Source organism: Haliaeetus albicilla, chromosome 20 (genome assembly GCF_947461875.1).
Source record: "Haliaeetus albicilla chromosome 20, bHalAlb1.1, whole genome shotgun sequence".
NCBI classification, from domain to species: domain Eukaryota; kingdom Metazoa; phylum Chordata; class Aves; order Accipitriformes; family Accipitridae; genus Haliaeetus; species Haliaeetus albicilla.
In genome coordinates this window covers 21,226,115-21,246,349 of record NC_091502.1, presented here as the reverse complement: position 1 = coordinate 21,246,349, position 20,235 = coordinate 21,226,115, and the positions used below count along the sequence as shown (strand labels likewise).

Sequence of the window (20,235 nt, the reverse complement as noted above, 5' to 3'; positions counted from 1 at the left end):
CTCCCCAGGTAAGCTACCACCACCACAAAGCTGCTCATTCCCACACCTGGACGGGGTAGCACCAAGGATGCTGCCATCCTGAGAATTATGGTCCTCTCCGTCCGTGTCTCTAGCTGACTCACAATAGCTCTCAGCCAGGCAAGAGTCAAACAGCCCTGGGCCTCTGCTCTCTAACACTTCTTTCCTGGCTGACTAGCATTAATTTAGTTACCAGGAGGACAGGGAGACTCCCGTTCCCACACCCAAGGCTGATCTTGGGCACGTTCCTTTGCGTTAGCATCACCTCCGCGGAGGCGCTCCCGAATGACGTGGGAGCTGCCTGCGGCATGGCGGTCCTGAGGCCATGCTGGGGCCCGGCGGCAGACTTTTCACCCCGTGGTGAGGAGGTGGTCTTCGGTCACCGGAGAGAGCAGAGGGATTAGCTCAGAAGGGTTCTGCAGGCTCTCGTAGGCCTGCCGCCACCGGGAGCAGTTTAAGCTGCGTTGGCTCTTTTCCCTCAGAAACGCATTGATTTTCCACTAAGCTCCTCTTCTTTGAGGCATTAAAAATGTCATCTTTAGAAGACTGCAAACTGGGCACTCGGCACTCCAATAACTCCAAAGTTTAGCTTTATTTCATCTTCTTATTCCAATGGACACTTTGGAGGAGACATTCCCTCTGTATAACTTTCATTTTACGGAGGTCTTTCCCCCGCCGCCCCACGTGGTGGAGCATTGGAGGTAGGAGATGTTCCTGACTGACACAGAGCTGGAGGCAACGTGCTTTTTCCTTGATGACTTCGATTTACAGGACTGTTTCACCGTGGCCAACAGTAACAGACCCTGCTGGGACTCCCACAACCCCAGGGACAGAGAACGCTTGTGCAGGGCCAGCAGGGTGGAAAATCCCTGCCCCGACTTGTAAAGGCGTTTTAGAAAGAGAAGGGTGCTGTAAAGGGCCAGTGGTCAATGTTTACTGGGAAGGAGAGGAATAGGGCCGTTGGAATCAGCCCCGTGCTTCTCCCTGAACACAGTCCGCAGCTGCAGCGGAGGGTCGAGCGAGGACTGCGAGCATCGAGGGAAAGCCTGTGCTATGAGTGCCCGGTCTAGAAGCTCCCATGAACGAGAAGATTGATAGAATCCCCAGGCAACCCAGGATTAAACTCTCTTCTCCTCCCTTTCCCTGACCCGCAAGGCTTTGCAGTCTCACTTTCAAAGCCACGACGATGGGCGTCAGCCCATGGAGGCAGAGAGAATCCGTTGTCTGTGCCACAATATTAAAAACACAAGAGCAACACCCTCCCAGCTTTCACTGGGTAACCTCTTCTTTTCCCACTGGGAAAAAACTGATCAGGCTACAGAGCAAGACACACCGGAACAGTTGAGAGGAGAAGAGAAAATGTCTTTCAGAGCCATTTTTCTTCAATGGCCCCTTGCCATTAGTAGTGGCTCAGCTGGTTGGCATCTCTGTGTGGTTTGGAGTCAAGGGCAGCCCCCTCTACAAAAAGAAAAAGGTGGGCATTGGTGGTTTTCCCTTGTTGACAATGGTTGTTTCCCACATGTGGGATGGATGCATTTAACAGAGGGATCTGCAATCTCTGTTCCCTAAAATACGCTGTCAAAGTCACGTAAGGGGTTCATGTGTGCCTACTGTGTCCAGGACCAACGTCCATGGCCCGTCCTGAGCACACTGGGGTTAGAAAAGGCAGCAAACAGGGAGTCTAAGCAGATATTGTCATATGGCTGTTTCTGCTATAGTTTTGTTGGAGTTTTCTTGGAAAACTTGCTGTAGAATTTAGCTGTGACCACAGTCACATGTCTCATTTGCTTTCAGTTGACATTGGAGTGAATGAAGTTTAGGGTTTGGGTTTTTCTTGGTTTGTTTGGTTTGGTTTTTTTATGGAATGAGAATTTTATAGCTGAAAAGACATTAAATGCTAAAAGCTGTGAGAATAGTGGCATTTGCCAGAAATGAACACAGAATTTCCTGTTAAGAAAATCTGAGGAAAATCAGTGACGATATTCCTGACTGCAGAGAATGGCTGGAGAACACTCACTTTTAATGGGAACTGGGAAAAATGGATACATTTATATATAGAAAAATTGTTAAAAAAAAACCCCAAACCCAAACATCTGGTTAATCAGGACTTCCTTCTTCATATATCAGTGAGAATTTCTGAGCAAAAGAAAATCCTTACAGAGGAAACCAAAGGTGTTCTCCTGCTTCTAGCAGACATGGCGACAGCCCGGGTTCATCTCTGACATGAAATGTGTGTCTGATTGATTATCACCCAGCCAGCATGCCTGTACCCTAACCCATAGTAAGTGTTAACCATAATAATATGGAGCAAGTAACCTAAGACTTTACAAAATAGAATTTAGTTTTAGGTTCAGTCCATTTCTTTCTTTATTTATCATTGTCTGCCTGAAATTATAGCTTTGTTTAATGACATTTTGCAATCAAGATATCAGACTTTCTTGCAAAAAGCTAGTAATGTTGTGAAAAATTCATTTCTCCAAAGTGCCAAAAAGCCCGACCTTCTCGTGAATTGTGATGCATCATCAGTTTTATTTTTACTTCTGCTTTCATCAAGTACTTTTCCTTTAGGCTTATCATTCGTCTCTAAATAGTAGTACCAGATGACACAAGAAATGAAGGCTGGTTTCCGGTGGTTCCTCTCTGGAGCTGCCAGCAGCAGTGTGAACTTCTCAGTACTAGAGACGGTAGTATAGACACCGGCTTTCCAATAAAAGCAAATCATGGGAACCACATTTGAAAATTAATGCCAGCCTCTTATGAAACACTTTTAGGAAATGGTCAAGGTAATAATAATGATTTTTTACTTGTTTTTAGATTTGGTTTTGATTTTGTGATTTCTTCTGTGTCTTAACTTTTATTTAGATCATAACAGCATTTCACATATCGCTCTTAAAAGAGATAGTCTCCTTATTTTTCTTCAGTCAGGTATAGTCCCCATTGATTTCCCACCTATATGGGCCATTAATGATCACCAGAATTTGAATTCCATATCACCCAAAGGCAATGAGGTCTAAGCAGCGTATGTATCTTCTCAGTAAGCAGAGACACATTTCTTGAAAGTGGACTTCCCCTGTGAAACTACTTTTGGGGATGTAACACTCTGCTCCAGCTAGTCTAAATCCCAGGAAGAATTACTTCCAAGTGCCTTTTATTGAAGTCCATATCCTTAGCACCCTGGAATTTGTCAGAGGAATGGCACATATAAAGTTCAACATAAATAAATGGCCTGAAAGCAATAGCATGAAATACAAATGTGAAGTGTTGCAGGTAGGAAGGGATATCCGATTGCACGAATACCAAATCTGTATTGATTAGACAGGCAGCAGAGAAGGACGGGGTTGGGTAGAAATGAATCCCAGAGTGAGTCTCAGTGAAAAATGTGAGGCTGTTGCAAAGCTAATGTAAAAAACTTGGGCTATATTTAGAGAATTAGTGTAAGCGAGAGATGGAAGGAATTATTCTGCTGGGCAATGTCATGGTTTGGATGCACACTTTGGGAGGGATGGAGAGATTTTAGAGGAAAAGACCAAGGACATAAAGGATTTTATAGTGTACAAGCTATGGTGAAGTTTGAAAGAATTAAGTAGAACAAGTTAGGATAAACAATGACCATCTTCAAATATATGAAAGCTATTGTTATAATGACTGAGACCTACTAGGCTACAACTTTTCATTATGGAAAAGAGACCAGTTAGAGAGGATACAGCACTGTTTTATAAAATCATGAGTGACATGGAGAGGATGAATAGGAGTTGACTGTTCCTCGTTTCTTCTGTTGCAACGTTTTGAGACAGCTGATAAAGATATCAGGAGCAGGATTCATAATAAACACAAAAAGAGAGATTGTCATAGAAGTGGAAGGCCTGAGGATCTTCTCACCAAAGAATGTTATGGAAGTAGAAGTTTACATGGATTCAAGGGGAGACTGGAAAATTACTGCCAATTATTGTGCTTCCTACTGGGAGAGTCCCACTTGCACACAGCAGGAAGGACGTGTGTGCAGAGCTGGTGACCATGTGTAGGACTGTGGCCAAGCTTACGCCTCTGTTTAATGCATATAGTAAATATGTGTGTGGTGCAGTAACTTCCGTGCATATTGACATAACTGAGCTAGCTAGTTTAGTGCTAGCAACAGTGTAGTAACATAAAATTCAGTGTAAGCTAACCCCTCTTCTGCCCCAGAAGTCTGGATAAATACTGAAGCTCTTAGTCCTTGGTGAGCTCTAGTGTGTGGTGGCTAAACTGATCATTTCAAGCTCATTTAGGTGCATGTGTATTACACTGTAATCACTGGAAGACTTCAGTAGGTCTACATAATGACATTTAAGTGGGGCATGTATATTCTGAATGTGCTGTGTGCATGTTTTCACTCTGTGTTGGCAGGACCAGGCCTTTATTTCTGTTTGTCACAGAAAATCTTAAAAATTCTGACACAAGATATAAATAGGAGTCTTCAGAAAAGCAGAGCTGTTCTGTAGCTATTGAGGACTGGCAATAATATGCTTGTTTTTTTCCTTCAAGCTGATATTTAATTCGAGTAATTTTTCTCCCCTCTCTCATTTTTCTTTTAAATTTATACCTGGCTAAAGAAGTTACTTTAAAAAATTATATGCAGTTGGTGACTTTGTAAATGATTTAACAGATCAAAATTATTTTCAGAAATAATGCAGACAGTTTTCCACTGCTTAAAAATGTAAAACTGTGCTGGCAATGTGTCACTTTAAAATATGTAAACACTTATGAACATGAGTACTTTTTGTAAGAATATTCCCATTAACTTAAAAATCACTGTTTATATGACTGTGTACTTAGAGATATGGGCATTTAATTAGAAGGCATTATCTCCATCTTCAGGTGGAGAGATTGACTCATGTAATGCTTTCTAAGCTGTCTACCGCATCTGAATTCTCAACACATGGGTGTTTTTCAGAGCATCCAAGCTGTCCTCTGCCTATCGATCTGCCTCCATGCAGTGATCTCAAGGTGCTCGAGGAGAACTTTCTATCTCCACGAGTTGTCCATGCCCTTGTCAGCTCTAGGTGAAGCAAAGCAGCTCTCCACCAGCAGGGTCTGCTGTTGGCAGGAGCCAACTGGCACCTCATCCCTGTCTATATCCAGAGATTTGAGAAAGCCGAGCCAGCTGCCACAAGCCACCGCGTGAGGAGCAGCAGCTTCTGTTCGTGACAGTGGAAGCGGTGGGTCTCAGCAGTCGCAACGGCATCTCGCAGAAGCAGCAAACATGTCTCTACGCAGATGTCCCTGGGGGCTCTCCGTCCCACCGCCATCCCAGTGGCCCTATTCATCTCCTTCTTATGGCAGGACTGGCCCAGATCTAGTCTAGTCCTTGAGCCTTTGCACACAAAAAAATGTCGCCTTATCCCCATTTCTAAAAGCAGGGGTGAAAATTCAGTCTTATGTTACCCCTTAGTGCAGGGTCAAACATAGCTTGCATGAGGTGTGGAGAGATCACAAAATAGCAGCTCCTCCATTGATTTTAGCTGCTCTTGAGCTGATATTTGGTGACTGTAGGGTCTTTCCTGGGTGGGCTTCAATGATGTGTGCTCACAGCCCAGAAGGCCAGCTATATCCTGGGCTTCATCAGAAGAAGCGTGGCCAGCAGGTCGAGGGAGGGGATTCTGCCCCTCTACTCCACTCTGGTGAGACCCCACCTGCAGTTCTGCACCCAGCTCTGGGCCTCCCAAATTAAGAAGGACATGGACCTGCACGAGCAGGTTCAGAGGAGGGCCATGAAGATGATCAGGGGACTGGAGCACCTCTCCTGTGAAGACAGGCTGAGAGAGTTGGGGTTGTTCAGCCTGGAGAAGAGAAGGCTCTGGGGAAACCTTACAGCAGCCTTCCAGTACCTAAAGGGGACTTATAAGGAAGATGGGGACAAACTTTTTAGCAGGGCCTGTTGCAATAGGACAATGGTTAAGAGTATTAAATTAAAAGTAGTGAGATTTAGACTAGATATAAGGAAGAAATCTTTTACAATGAGGGTGGTGAAACACTGGCCCAGGTTGCCCAGAGAGGTGGTCGATGCCCCATCCCTGGAAACATTCAAGGTCAGGTTGGACGGGGCTCTGAGCAACCTGATCTGGTTGAAGATGTCCCTGCCCGTGGCAGGGGGGTTGTATTAGATGATCTTTAAAGGTTCCTTCCAGTGCAAACTATTCTATGATTCTATAATAATTGTTCCAAAGGCAGGTGGATTTTCAGGCTTAGTTTGCCCAGGCTTCTGATACTCACCAACAGACAAATATCAGCAAAATAAAGGCTTGTTGTCGCCATTCTATTCCCCAAAATGACCAGCTCACATAAAGTGTAGAAATAGCTGAGGTCCCTGAAATGCCCTAAGTAGAGTCCCTCCAAATGACAGGACAGCTGTGAAAACTTTGGTTTAGACTAGAGGTTTGAGACTGTTTTGTTCTTAAGGAACAGTTGTGTGCAGTCATTTCTATTTTGATGGGGATCTTTCAAGTTTGTTTTATATTTATATTCTCTGGTTCCTTCTGTACATGCTGCCTGTGGTGCAACAAGCCCTTTCCCTTTTTCTTTCATCTAATACGATTCTTCGAGAAGACAACTTCTCTTTAATCACTGTCAGAGACAGGTTTAGTTTTTAGGAGGCTTGATTAGCTTACAGGGAGTTCAGAGAAGAGCAACTGAGAAGGTGATTTTGAATTCTAACCAAAGATAAGAAGAAAGTTAACAATGCATATAGCTTGGCCAAGGGTCTGTAGATCATCTTGATCTTCTGGTATCTAATGGATGTGGTAGGTGCTTAGAGGAATTTTTAATGGTACAGCAATGGAACAAAAAGTTGTGTAGTGAAAATAGGGAAGGGGAAATACACAAATCTGTACTATAGTACCAAAACTTAAGCAATTTCCTCAACAGAAACAGCGGAGATTTTTAAAAAAACCCAACAGTTAAATATCCTAATATAGTCAAGAGTGAATATCTAAAAATTCTTTGTGACTTTCCAGGTGTTTACTTTTATTTTTTTCCATATTGGCCTTCTTGATTCTCATATGATATGTCAGGTACAGGGCTAAGTATTGCTATTTGAACTAGCTCCAAAGCAGGAGGAGGTATATACACATCAGGTGAGGAACTATCACGCAAACATGACCGCAATACTTCCAGAAATGCAACTCGGTTGTTCCAGGTTAATTCTTCTATTTCCACATAACGGTGCACTGTGAAAGGCAGACATGGTCGGAGAACCTGGAAAGGTTGGGTGAAGGCAACTGCCAGAGAGACTGGTGGAGCAGGAGAAATTTTACCAGCTGAACAAACCAAATGGAAATGATAAGTGGAGGAACAGTTCTTGTTCCTCCCAAATCCAGCAGGTGAGGGAGTGAGTAACTTTTGCAAAGACTAAGCTCAGACAGCAGCAGGTGACTTTTATTCGCTGGCGGGGTCATTTTACTCGAAGCTTCTGACAATACACTGCAATTTGCTGGGGGTGTCCCTTTTTGCTAATAGCAAAAGAGGTGCACTTCGTTGTAACAGCACAGCAGTTGTGAGCAAGCGGGCTGGATCAGTGCATTCAAGTCTGAAGAAAGGTGGAGGGCTCACAAAACTCAGCAGATCTGTGGAGTCTTTTTCATATGGTAACACCCACAGCATATGTTCCTCTGCTTACCCCATCAGACAGCGAAAATGTGGACATAGATTTTCCAAGACCCCTTGCTCCTGCAGTATGACTGTGATTTAAATGCCTTTCCTGGCAATTAGCAATTTAATTCTGTGTCTGTGATGAGTGCTATTGTTAAAAAAAAAAAAAAAATAGCGGGGAATCTCTGAGCAAATGTTTTCTTATAGCAGTTTTCTATACATGGTTGTCACTTAATTGAAATAAATGTCTTGGCCAATTGCGATATGAGTTATTATTCCAATCTGCCATTGGAATGAATCTTCCTTTTCTGATCTTTTCCCAAATGACTGTGCGTCAGGTAACTGTTTTTCACTTGAAAGCAACAATTAGTTTAAGTGTGAAGGGATGTATTTCATGCCTTGCGCAATACTCAGGTGACTGGTGTTCAATGCATCTTAACACTGGAATGAAATCACAGGTGAAACCCATTCTGGTTGAAAATTTGCAATAGTGTCAGGGACTGGGGAAGAAATGGGCATTTTAATGAACAGATATGTCCTCCCTTTGGAGAGCACGAGCCAGCTGAATGCAGTCAGATCCAAAAGATCCAAGAGGCTAACTGGCTGATTTTTCCTTCCCTTCTTTGAAATCTGAATTTGGAAGGAAATGCAGGTGATTTTAATTAGGCCCTGTGAATATTAATCGGAAATCACATTTGTGTCATTATGAGTCCAGTTTTAAATCAGGACATTGTGTTTAAAACATTGAAAAGTGCAGATGCGATGTGTTCTTATATTAGAAATGCTAATGATTAGGACAGATTGAGAGTGTTACTGATCACTTAAATGTCTAAGATGGGTGGATATTAGAACTGCTAAACCAGTTAAATAGCACAGTTTTCTGGCATTTTGTAGTAGTGTCTCCTAAAAATATTTTCATGCCACCCCCATCCCAAATTAACGCTTCTAAGGCCAGTGATGTAGTGTGCTCACACCTTAAGGTAGCACTGTGATTCATGTTTTAATGATAGTGGCTGCTGGCTGTAACTATGGAATGTATTGTCATGGAAACTACACTTTTCTATATTTACACCAGTGCTGGTTATGCGAGAGACAGTACTTGAAAGAAAATCTGTATAATATATAGCTTAATAACGAGACAGGCAAGCTAGGAATAAACAGATCAAAGATTCAGCAATGTTACAGCTGCTGTTTGTCACCATAGTGTGTTTCTAAACAGGCTCAGTCACTGTTTCAGACGATAACTAGCACAGCAAGTCAGAAAGAAGCGCTGCTGCGATGTCACTTTGGACTAATGGGTCAGACAAACTTAGATTATTGATAGCTGATTGATTGACATCTGCATAGTGAGCTCCCATGATGTGGAGCTCTCATGTCCAGGCTGTTGGGAAAAAAGTAGGAGCTGAGTGAATTGAGGACACTGGGTTGTAAGAGCCTGTTATTTGCAAGAAATAAATCTTCAGAAATGGAACTGGGTTGTAACTAACTGTGGAACAGTTCTATCTGTCACTTCAATCTAGAAACTACTGTCATTTTACTGAGCTTGGGCTCTTGTGAGCTCTGAGTTCAAAAATATGGAGTGAGAAACAGTAATCAGAAAATATTATACCAAGTTGAAGTTTAGCTACACACAAAAACTGGACAAAAAATAAAGTTATCGTATGGTGCAAAAGAAACAATAGGATCAAAGCTGTTTAAGAGAATGGTACTTTTATGGTTTTGAACTTTACAAAGTGAGGGTAAGTTATACCGAAGAAACTCTACTTAAAATGTAGGTGGATACATCCATGCACTACCCAAACTTACATATATTTGTATAAATACAAAATCTTAATAGAGGAGGTCTCCCACGTTAGGGTCTGCAGCCTCAGGCAGATCTTTTTAAAAATTCTGTACCGTTCACTCTCTATACTGCTTGACCTGGGTGCACACGGGGACCTCCATTTGCCATTTTCTCCATTCTGTTGTATAACAAATTTTTGGTTCGGGCTTATTACAGAAAATTGTTTCAGTTGCGCCTTAAGAACTCACTCGCGATTGCCAGGGAGACAAGCTGCTCTCATTTCTTTAGAAAGAGTTTCTAATTTGATGGGCAGAGCTTAGAGAGTTGCAAAAAAGCAGGGTCAAATCACTGTGAAACAACTGCTGGGTTTACCTTGCTATCAGCTGTGAAACCGTTGAAGGCATCGCTTTACTTTCTACATCGTAGCCTTTTCATTTTATATTTATGTATCTGCCATGACCGAACCTAAAACTGGAGGATATATTCATCCAACTTTTGATATAAATAATCCTCTTAAAAAGCACAGCTAGCGGTTTGCTCATCCAAATGCTTTATTATGCATTTTCAGCTGGTGTTGCTTTAACTGAAGGAACAGCGACAGCTGTAACTGAATCCAAACCAGCGTTATGCTCCCAAACTTCTTTAATTATTGCATTTCTGGAATACAGCAAGGCGTTTGCAGGTTATAGGATAACAGTGCTAGCTGGACTCACTAGTTACATCGCCTCAAAAGCAGAGTTTAAAGAGGGTTGCATTTTAAGCTTCATGCCGGTGCATTTTCCGTGCAACTTCATATCTTTATTCAGTGTCTCCTGCAATCCTTCAACCTGTCTATTTGTAAATTTGTGCCTGGAGAAAGCTCCCATGTGGCAAGCCAGGATTGGATAAATGTTACTTGTATTTCTCTGATTGCAAACTCCCAGCATCTGGGATTTTCAGCTTTGAGTACAGTTTGTTTCATGCTGAGATTCATCTTTTTGGGGAAAGCAAAGGTCATCGCTTCTCCGGAGTTGCGACTGATTTGATTCTTTTTCTCGGGGAGGCGCTGGGAAGGGAATCCTTACTGGAATGCATATTGATAAAGGCTGAGGATTCTGGCTTCTTAGATAAGTAATTTTTTTTCTCTTCTCTCCCCACAATGACTATGTATTGCAGCAACTCACTGGCTTTTTACCAAATCAGGAGCTGCAGTATTTTTCTTCCGATGGAATAATTTCAGCCCACTTCAGCTAGCATGACAATCTTATGTGATTGTTATGAGTAGGCGTTTACATCCTTTTACATGCTAATACTGCCACACCTGCTAGTCCCCCTCATTTCCATTTCTCTCTTTTCTTTTTCTTTTTTTTTTTTTTTTTTTTTCCCCCGATGTAAAAACTAATTTCCCAGAGGAAGGGAAATCCTGAGATTCGTGATCAATGCTGCATCGTTGATTCATCAACAAAGAAGGGGATGGCTGAATGGGACACAGGTAGAGATTCAAGCAGGCTGCTTCTGACCAGCAAGAGAAAAGCTAGCTGTTGAGCAGCATATGTTGCCACTCCATGTGCTGTATTAGCTACTTGTTTTTAGCCTTCAGTAGGCTGCCACTACTGCAGCACTAAAGGAATGTGCCCTATTGTTAAAAATCCTGACTGCTTTACACCAATGATTTGCCACTGCAAAGTTGCATGCACCAACAACACTTTATCGTTGATGTTTGGATGCAAGGTAGGATGTGGTTAATGTATTTAAATGCATGCTGTAACTCCTTTGAATATCTGTGCTATTTAATTTAATGTCTGACTAGAGACTTCGGTGCAAATTGCGATACGTTGGCTATAAATTAGGGCTTAGAGCCGGTACGTTTTAAATGTTAGGAAAAAAATCAGAAGTAAAGCTTTTTTATTTCCCAGGGTTGTACGAGTATAGATTTACATAGGAGAATCTAAGGGATTATGAAGCATTTGGTTTAGAGTTGATTGTATACTTAGCTAACAGTGCTAAGATTACTAAACCACTACTCTGCCATTTGCCCAGCTTTATTGATTTTGATGTGTATACTGTTATTACAAAAACACAAACCAGCAAGACTGAATGTGTTTTTTCCATTTATATTGCTGACATGGCTTTTAACCATAAGAGCAATACTAAAGTATACAGCCCTGCACTTCTCTGTAAGAAATAAATAAAGTAAGCTCCTGAACCCATTTTTAAGTCTACAGGAATATCTTTAAATAAATGTTTTCTTTTAGGGACTGGACAATCATTTAATTTCTCTTTTAAATTTAAATCAAAAGGTGGCGCAGTTAGTCAGAGAAGTTTCTTTTCTGGATGTGTAATGCAATCCCACCCCAATTTTTTTTAACAAAGGTGCTGGATTGGACTATGTTTTTCCCCACATACATCGTGACTTGACATTAGAATATAACCAGTGTTGTTTGTTGTTTTACTGAAATAATTCAAAAGTGATGGTATGTTTTTAAAACTTATTATCTTTGAGTAAACAAGTTTGGTTCTTGGATCACTGGATCAATCATGAAGATTTTACAGGGGAGGAGGGTGCAGATTTTGTCCCATTCCTTTTCCTTGCTATTCTTAAATACTGAATGATATTAAAACTGTTCCTCTATGTTCAAATAGAGTAGGAAATGAGCAACTTATAAAAAATGGTAGTGATAGTAATTATTTTTAAATCAGCTGTGTAACTTTTTTAATCCTCAAAAATGGCTAAGCTACAAAAATCAAATTTTAGTTGTACAGTCCACAAACTAGGGAACACAGTATAATCTTCTGAGTTGCTATGTGACAGACTAGCCTAAATAAAATGAAGTAACTTTATGAAATAGGTTATAGATGACCCAATGCTCCCTAAACGTAGTTCAGCTAGAGGTTAATAACAGATCATCTACCAGTTTGTATAATAAACTCAAACTAGGTTACAGTCATCCATTTACAAATTATTTGTCTACCTTCTCATTTTCCTCAAACTATGGCCTGCCTACATCTCTGGTTACTGGAGACTTTTGTGAACTAAAGTTTCTTGTTTCTTCACTTCCATTTTTAATAGGCAATAATATGTTCTATTAGCGAAGGGGTTATAATTTAATTGCTGTGTCATGATGCCACTAGTGATATAAATAGCATCAATAGTTTAACAGTTTAAAAGCTTTTTTAATTTGCATCTTTTTTCATAAGAACAATTCATATTTCTTTTTTATTTTAACTTTAAAAACTTAAACTCTCTTGTTTTCAAGTGTTAAATTCTTATTAATAAAGGTGAATTGTTAGGCAGGGGAAATTAAATGCAAGCCACCCTCCTACAAAGGTAGGCCAGTGGCCTAGGGACTAGTATCCAATTTGTATTCCTGCCTGTAAGCATGATTTTCAAAGGATATTCTTTGATGCACTTAAGTTCTTTCATGATTTTCAGATCTTGTTAGGAAGAAGCAAGAGAATAAAAATCATAAATTTCAAACTTTTTTTTCCTCCTCTTTCTTTAGTGCTTCAGGCTCATTAAGTTAGTCACAGTCAATGTTTTATCTTCTTGTGGTGGTGTATGAACTACTTCTCAAATGAAAAGTGGATGTGTGGGATAGTGATAATTTTCAGAAAGATGAGAAGGAGCACGAACGAACTGAGTTATCTTGGGTTGGTTCAACACATGTCAGATTAGTACCTTTTAATACCACCATCAAGCATACATGAGAGATTCTGAATACATACCAGTGTATCGCCCCACTTCAAATACCTTTTTATCGTTTCCATTTGTTCTGCAGCCCATATCCAAATACAATACTTTTTGCTTTGGACACATAGGGTTGTATTTCTAGGTTTATGGGTGCGGAACCATTGTTAACAAGCAAATAATTTTGAACAAGAAGTAAGGATGTTTCTTCTTAGGAAATCTTTTAGTTACATGACATGAAATCATGGATCTAAGCATGCTCACAATATTATGACTTCTGCAATCACATGGTTCTTGAACTCAGGAAGCAGAGTAGTATACTGGAATGACACTTTATATTCTGTGTGGAGAAAAATAGGTCCTCAGAATAGAAGGAGATTTTAAAAATATAGATAGTGGAATAGACAACAAAGGAATTCAAAGTTCAGGAAAATATCTCCAAGTGTTAAAATAACCAGGTCAGTTTATTAACTAGCTCATTCCAAAAGGACAGTGCAAGTTACAGGAATGCAATATTGCTCACACACTCTTGATTTACAGCTTTTACTTTTAATTTTGTGCCAAATACAGCCATCTTTTCCTATGGGCACAGAACTGAGTGAGAGAAATGCATCACATCAGAACCATCACACCCATTTTTATCTGTTCCCAATGCAATAATTTTACAGTCTGCTCACTCCTAGCAGGTGGTGCCAGGGAGTTAATTTGGGGGGGCAGGAAGAGGGTGTGCATGTCTTACTACACCATATGTTGCAAAGAAGGCAGTGGAGGAGTCTTAACTGCGCCTGCGGGAAGCTTTCCTTTTCAGCTTGATTTCCTGGGCTCTGGTAGTTGACCTTGTCCTGGACCTTTACTTTCAGTGATGTCCAGTTTTATGATCCTTGACCTTGCTATTGCAAATAATTCAGAACAGTTTAATTTGAAAGACAGGGTGGTGTCTACCTGAAGCGCCACTATTGCAGCCTACTTCAACGTATTTAAACACTTCTCCCGTTTCTGGTAGGGAAGTACCAGTGTTTCCATCACACAGTACAGAGCCGAAGCAGAGAGGGGATAAGCAGGTTTTAAAATAAGGCCCTCAGGTGCCAGGAGGTGTTTTGCAGAACTGTCTTGTTCATAACCTTGCAGGGCTGGGACATGAATGTATATCCCCTGAGTTCTAGAGTTGCTCCACAGCTATGGGACAGATTTGTGTCTGTCGATTAAAGGACGGCTTGTGTGTAAGATAGACCCGCGTTCCCAGATCTCCATCGAGAGGACTGCCAGGGCATATATCAGATTCTCAGCGAAAATGATGAGACTTAAATGCATTCTTAAATGTCAGTATGTGCTTACTCACTTTGCTGAATTGGGCCCTGTAATAGTTCATTCGGTATTGCAGAAGAGTTATCTCCCGACTCTTAATATCCTGTTCATTTTGCTTTTATTAGGAGTGCCAGGAAGGGATTTCAGATCGACTGAGATGTTTCTTAAATTACATTTCAACCACAATTCTGACACTCACATGGAGCTGTTTTGCTGTCTTATCTCCTTTACCTCTCTATATTGAAAATAGATATTGAGGAGATTCCATTGGAAGATGAGTCACTTCCCTGTTTGTTGACCTTGACCAGATATTTTGATAAATCCTACTTTCCTTTTGATTAGGTTTATTTTTATATCTGTCCTAGCACAATTTAAAAGTTTGGGGTTTCTAAAAGGGCTAAGATATACTTCCCTGTCTCCCCTGTCTCCTTTCTTTCCTCCTAGCACATTTATCACAACCAGTCCTCCAGCACAATAGCTGATTTTGGTGGCTGTTTTCCTACTATTTCTCTGTTTTAGCTGAAATAGCCAAATAGTGACCTATCCCACTATGCAAGGTGAGCATGAAAGTAAAACCACTTGTTTCTTCAGCTGCCAAAAGTTCTATGTTTTGCAAAACTGTTGCAATACAGAAGGTTTTATTATTAAAACAAATAGTAGGGGGTATTACTGAAGGTCTTGACATTCATATTTATTATTTTTATCATGATCAAACTACTAGAAAACTACTGTACTGGCATTATTAGTTTCCTGACAAACTCTGGTATGTCACTTGGTTCTTAATTGAAAATAGTCTCTATATTGTCATAGTCTATAACTTGTTATTGTAAGAAACAGTAATTTGATATGACATGAAAATACTTCTCCAACTAGGTATGATACACAGTAGACTGTGGTCAAAGACTTGCATGCTTTAGGTTCCTGATGCATCTCCGTGAACTCCAGTGGGATTTTACATTTCATGGAACAGTCTGAGGTGGTTTCTGGATGCAACTAGATAGAATATTCATTTAAATTATAAATGAGTTTATGAAATTAATCTCTCAGCCCTACCCATGTGTCCTGCCTTGTTTTGCATTACAGAGTAGGCTTGGAGTGTGCAAAAGGGATGCCTTTTTGATGAAACTAAGCAAAAAGATGTACTCCAGGAACACATCAAGTACTCTGCAAAACCTTACGGGTATTCAGTTTATAAAAACAGATTAGCACTATTTCAAAGTAAAACACCAAACATATGTGTAATGTTGTGGTTGAGTCCTTCTTACCAGCTCTTTATTCTGTGGATCCCTTCCTGCTGCTTGCTGATGTGGACATAAACTCTGACTCCGCTGAAATATTTCAGTTCTGGTTTTGGGGGGGCCAGAACTGGACAGATGTAAAAATACAGTTTATTCATGGTCATTCTGACTTCTGTGACCCATCTATAGAGACTGATATATTGTATAGGGTTCCAGAACTCTCTGAAAGAGTTTACTGTCTGTTCATAGACAATCAGCAGAGTAAGTCAGCTGGAACATTACTGCCACTTGCTATGCATAACATTTGACAGTGGCACTGAGAAACCTACTTCCACATATTATTCTTGTTAGGCCACCGTGGTGTTAAAATAAAAATGCTCAGCAATAGAAGGAGCTGCAGAAGAGGTGCAGGATTGCCACTGGCAAGAGGCTCTGAGTATGATCAGTTGTGTCACAGAGGATTTGTGCATTGATGTACAGCGCTCAGGGCAGGGAGAGTTTTCTTCTCCGGCATAGCTTCTATGCAAGCTAGACATGGGGTGTAAGCCCAAGCAAATTCAGCTGACCGTATCTTTTTTTTTCTGTTAGGCATTGCCTAACCCCCTACGCTTTAACACTTTTGGCTTAAGAACAAGTAGAAGCCCTCCCCAGCAGTTCCCACCCATCACCAGTGTGTGTGGGAAAAGATGAACTATACATCTGACTCAAAGGCCACCAGACTGAACTTTTCTGAGGCCAAAGTAGCAAGTTGTAAGGCTGTGGGACCCTGCCAGGAACTCCTCCCGGTACTGAAAAGTTTATAAAGCGGATCCTACTCTTCAGAACTTCTTGTTCCCAGCTGTTGAGGAGCATTGCACTGGAGTATTCAGGTATCAGAGGAGAGTAGACTGCAGCTTAGTAAGTGGTCCTGAGTTTGTTGTCTTGAACTCAGCGTGGGTGCTGCAGAAATCAATGTTACAGGAGGCAGAAGGATGGCAGAAGCCTAAGGAGAGGTAGGAGGCAGCAGCAGGAAGATCTAGGTGGGGCAAGTGGAGGAAAGGCACAAGGAAGAACGATGAAGAGACAGCAGCTTGGGGGTAGGATGAGAAGGCAGTGGCCTGGGCAAGGGTCCTGAGGAGGCAAACAGAAGAGAAAGCAACACCGGGGAGGTCTGGCTAGATTGAAGATGGAAAAAAAATTGTTAGATCATGAAACCTCTGAAACGATGGGCCCATCCCCTCAATCTCGTAGGAGTTAAGTCACTGGTTAGGGAATGCAAACAAGCATTACCATTTCAGTCTTATTTGGAGTGAGATCACTCACTAGCTGTCGCTCACTGGCACTGGCCAACGTCTGGGTGGGCGATGACCAGGCATTTTTCTAAATGCATCAAGATCAGATGTTAAAAATATTTCTCCTTGTGTGAGAATACCGCGTCTCGTTTTTTGCCACTGTCCTGCCCACGAGCTCCCTGTACGCTGTCAAGAAGATGGGTGGCTGGTAGGAGATTCCCTGAGAAACCACTCCATAACAAATGCGCAGATAGTTTAAATTAAGAAAACAACACTAAAAGTGGGGGTTTTAATAAAGTTTTGGTTTTTTTGAAAAGTGTATATGCTGAAAGAAACTTCTGTTGTAGGTGGGATCTTCAATCCCTACATCATTTGATCCCTACATTGGCTTTTTCCACATTTTGCCAGAATTTCTGCTTCTAGCTGCTGTCAGGGGCTGGACACTGAACTGGACAGCCCATGGTGCTTGCTGGGCACGCTTCTGTCATCACAACAAGAACATTTACTGGTAGCACAGCAATGGAGTCTGATTTTCGTCACTCTACTTAAAATTCACCTGAATCTAAAGGATGCTATGAATACCCTCTGTACTGTACCTTTGAACATATAGCCATGGTGGGAAATGGGTTTCTTTTTTAAGCTAGTAATAAAGCAGAGTTGGTTGTCATGGTTCACAAGCACTATATTAGAAATATGACAATAAAGTGTACCTATGGAAAAAATAGGGCAGGAGGCACACAGCGAAGGGTTACTGAATATTTTGAAGGGGAAGTTCAGAGTTTGCTCAAACACTCAATTTTTTGAATACGTTTTTGCTTTAAATTATACGTAATAATTACATAAAATGAGGTACCTTCAAATAGAAATGTATAAATACTGGAATGACTTGATGCACAGTTACAGGAGCTGCTTGATTTTACAAACTAATTATTGACTAAGAGAAGGCTATATATAGACATTCATCTTAACTGTAAAAGATGTCACAGAAGAGAATGGTGATAAAGAAGTGTTATATAAATATATTTAAGTGATAATAGCAATAAAACTGAACACTGTCACTGAACCGTTCTCCTGATCTTTGAAAAGTAGCTTTTATATTTCCAGTGTAGCTGTCAGAAATAGTCTCATTATTAAAATATAGATATTTATTACTTTCACTTTTCTGATTATATTTCCTTCAGCTTTAAGCATTTGATATGATATAAATAATCATTAGGGACAGGATTTTTCAAGAGAGCCTAGCTGGGGATTGTGCTGAATGCAATGGAAACCTGAATGGGAAGAAAGATTACCGTTGGGGATTCCTGTGACTCCCTGTAGAAGTTAATGATCTATAATCCCAGAAGAGATGGCACAGAATGATCTGATGAAGTTTTAAGGCAGTTTGGGCTATTCTTTTGAGTCACTTGGCTATTGAGTGTATTGAGAGTATCATTACGTATCTGTAAGGTAAAAATGGCCCCGTTCACCCAGCTCCGGTGAGGAATTGCACCCATTACCTCAAACCATCCACACCAAGTTGCGGGCTTTCTGGGAAAATGTCTGACTCTCAGTGAAGCTGAAAATTTTTGTTTTTCAGTTTTCCCTCAAACAGACATTTCAGAAACCTTGATTCTGAGAATCCTGACACATCATTTTGGGGAGATTTCCTTTAGGAGCTGCTCACAGCTGTTCGGTGTAATTAAGATGGAATATGCCAAATATGAATTTTCAGAAAGATGTAAGCTGGTGTCAGCACTGAAGTCCACGCAATGAATCACCTGGAGGCTCTGTAGCTATGGCAAGTGCCCTACAGAGCCCATGTCAACACGTAGCTGCCTGCAGAAGGCAATGTAGACACGCACAAGGTCCCTTTCTTTGCAAGATGTGAGCTCGTCCCCTATGGAAATAGACCTGTAACTACAGACCTTGGGCCAGCTGTAAAATTTGCAGGATGTACCTATATTGCTAAGTAAAAGAGGGCTAATGAGCATACTTAAGTACTCAACTCCTGATATTCCACATTGCAAAATTGTTAGTTTTGTTCCTTTGCTGTATTTTGGGGGGCTCCCAAGCTCTTTCAAGACAATTCGTAGTCGTGGCTTGAAGGATTGTTCACGCCAGGGACTCTTTCCAAGAGGGAGCATGGATGAGACTGCATCGGGGAGGATTACTTGCAGCCTACAGTCAGTCCTCTTGGCTATGTCTTCAAACACCTCCTACCTCTGCCCCTTGCCTTTACATGATATTTGAAAGCCTGCCACACATCTCCTCAGTTTCATTTAATAAAAATGCCACTTCAGTAGCAACATGGACACAAGCCTCTCAACCAGTTGGCCTAGGAACCAAGGATCATGCTAAGAAACAGATGTATTTAGCTAGCAGATGTAGTATAAGGGTCTCGGTCATGATTCCACAAGTAGGAGCTTGAAAAATCTAACGAATAGGGCAGAGACTATAATAGCTCTGTCAGGCTTGGTTTTTCTGGACCTGCCACCACCTGTGACAGTCCACCTGGAATATACCCAGGTATATTGTGTTAGAGCTCCAAGCCCAAATCTGTAAGAAATTTGCCTTGGACTCAGCAAAAGGCAAGAGACGCTGTGCTGCACATAGGGGTACTCCACCCTCGAATACTTCCCATAAGCTTAGCTATGTCCACTTACACTTTATTAACTCCAGATCCTGCAAGTAAGAGAGAAGTTTAAACTCAGTGAATTAAAAGGTTACATACCTATAAAGGCATTTAAGTTAGTAATGCATGCTTGTCTACCACCTTGTAAGACTGGTATATAGCTTGTAATGACCACCTGTTAAAGTATGTTGTTAAAGTATGTTAGTCCTGGCACTTAGACTATTTCTGAGAGGTTTTGTCAGCTGGCAGTGAGATGCCTTGAAATACTTATATATTCCAGGGATATCCCAGTCTGTATTAAACATTGTTCCATAACAGGATAATCACTTCCATAAAATGTTGAGAAAACAGTCGCTGCCAGAAAGGGTTCTGTGGCCTTGATTTAGGACAGTGAACTAGAACAGGTTGCCCAGAGAAGCTGTGGCTGCCCCATCCCTGGCAGTGTTCAAGTCCAGGTTGGATGGGGCTTTGAGCAACCTGGTCTAGTGGAAGGTGTCCCTGCCCATGGCAGGGGGGGTGGAACTGGATGATCTTTAAGGTCCCTTCCAACCCAAACCATTCTATGATTCTATAATCTATGATTCTAACTCCTTATTTCTATTCCTGGCTCTCACGTAGAGTTCCTGTTGTGGCCTGGGGCAAATTGTGCCTTGTGTCTCTTTCTAGAAAATCAAGTTGGTAATACCTGCCTCAGAGGGCTATTGAGAATTAATAAT

At 41.2% G+C, this 20,235-nt stretch overlaps 1 protein-coding gene across 25 annotated transcripts in view; it reads left to right on the top strand.

Moving 5' to 3' along the window:
* DLG2 (discs large MAGUK scaffold protein 2) overlaps positions 1-20,235 on the top strand; it is a 1,018,165-nt gene that overhangs the window by 352,365 nt on the left and 645,565 nt on the right. The window contains exon 1 of one of the 25 annotated variants that reach the window (XM_069808479.1): positions 10,340-11,134. The exons of 22 other annotated variants lie outside the window; for them this stretch is intronic. In XM_069808479.1, coding sequence (XP_069664580.1) covers positions 11,033-11,134 — 102 coding nt within the window. In that variant the 5' untranslated portion in view covers positions 10,340-11,032. Of the gene's footprint in view, positions 1-10,339; positions 11,135-20,235 lie in introns of those variants that run through there. 2 more of the 25 variants (XM_069808486.1, XM_069808490.1) reach the window with 2 other exon arrangements.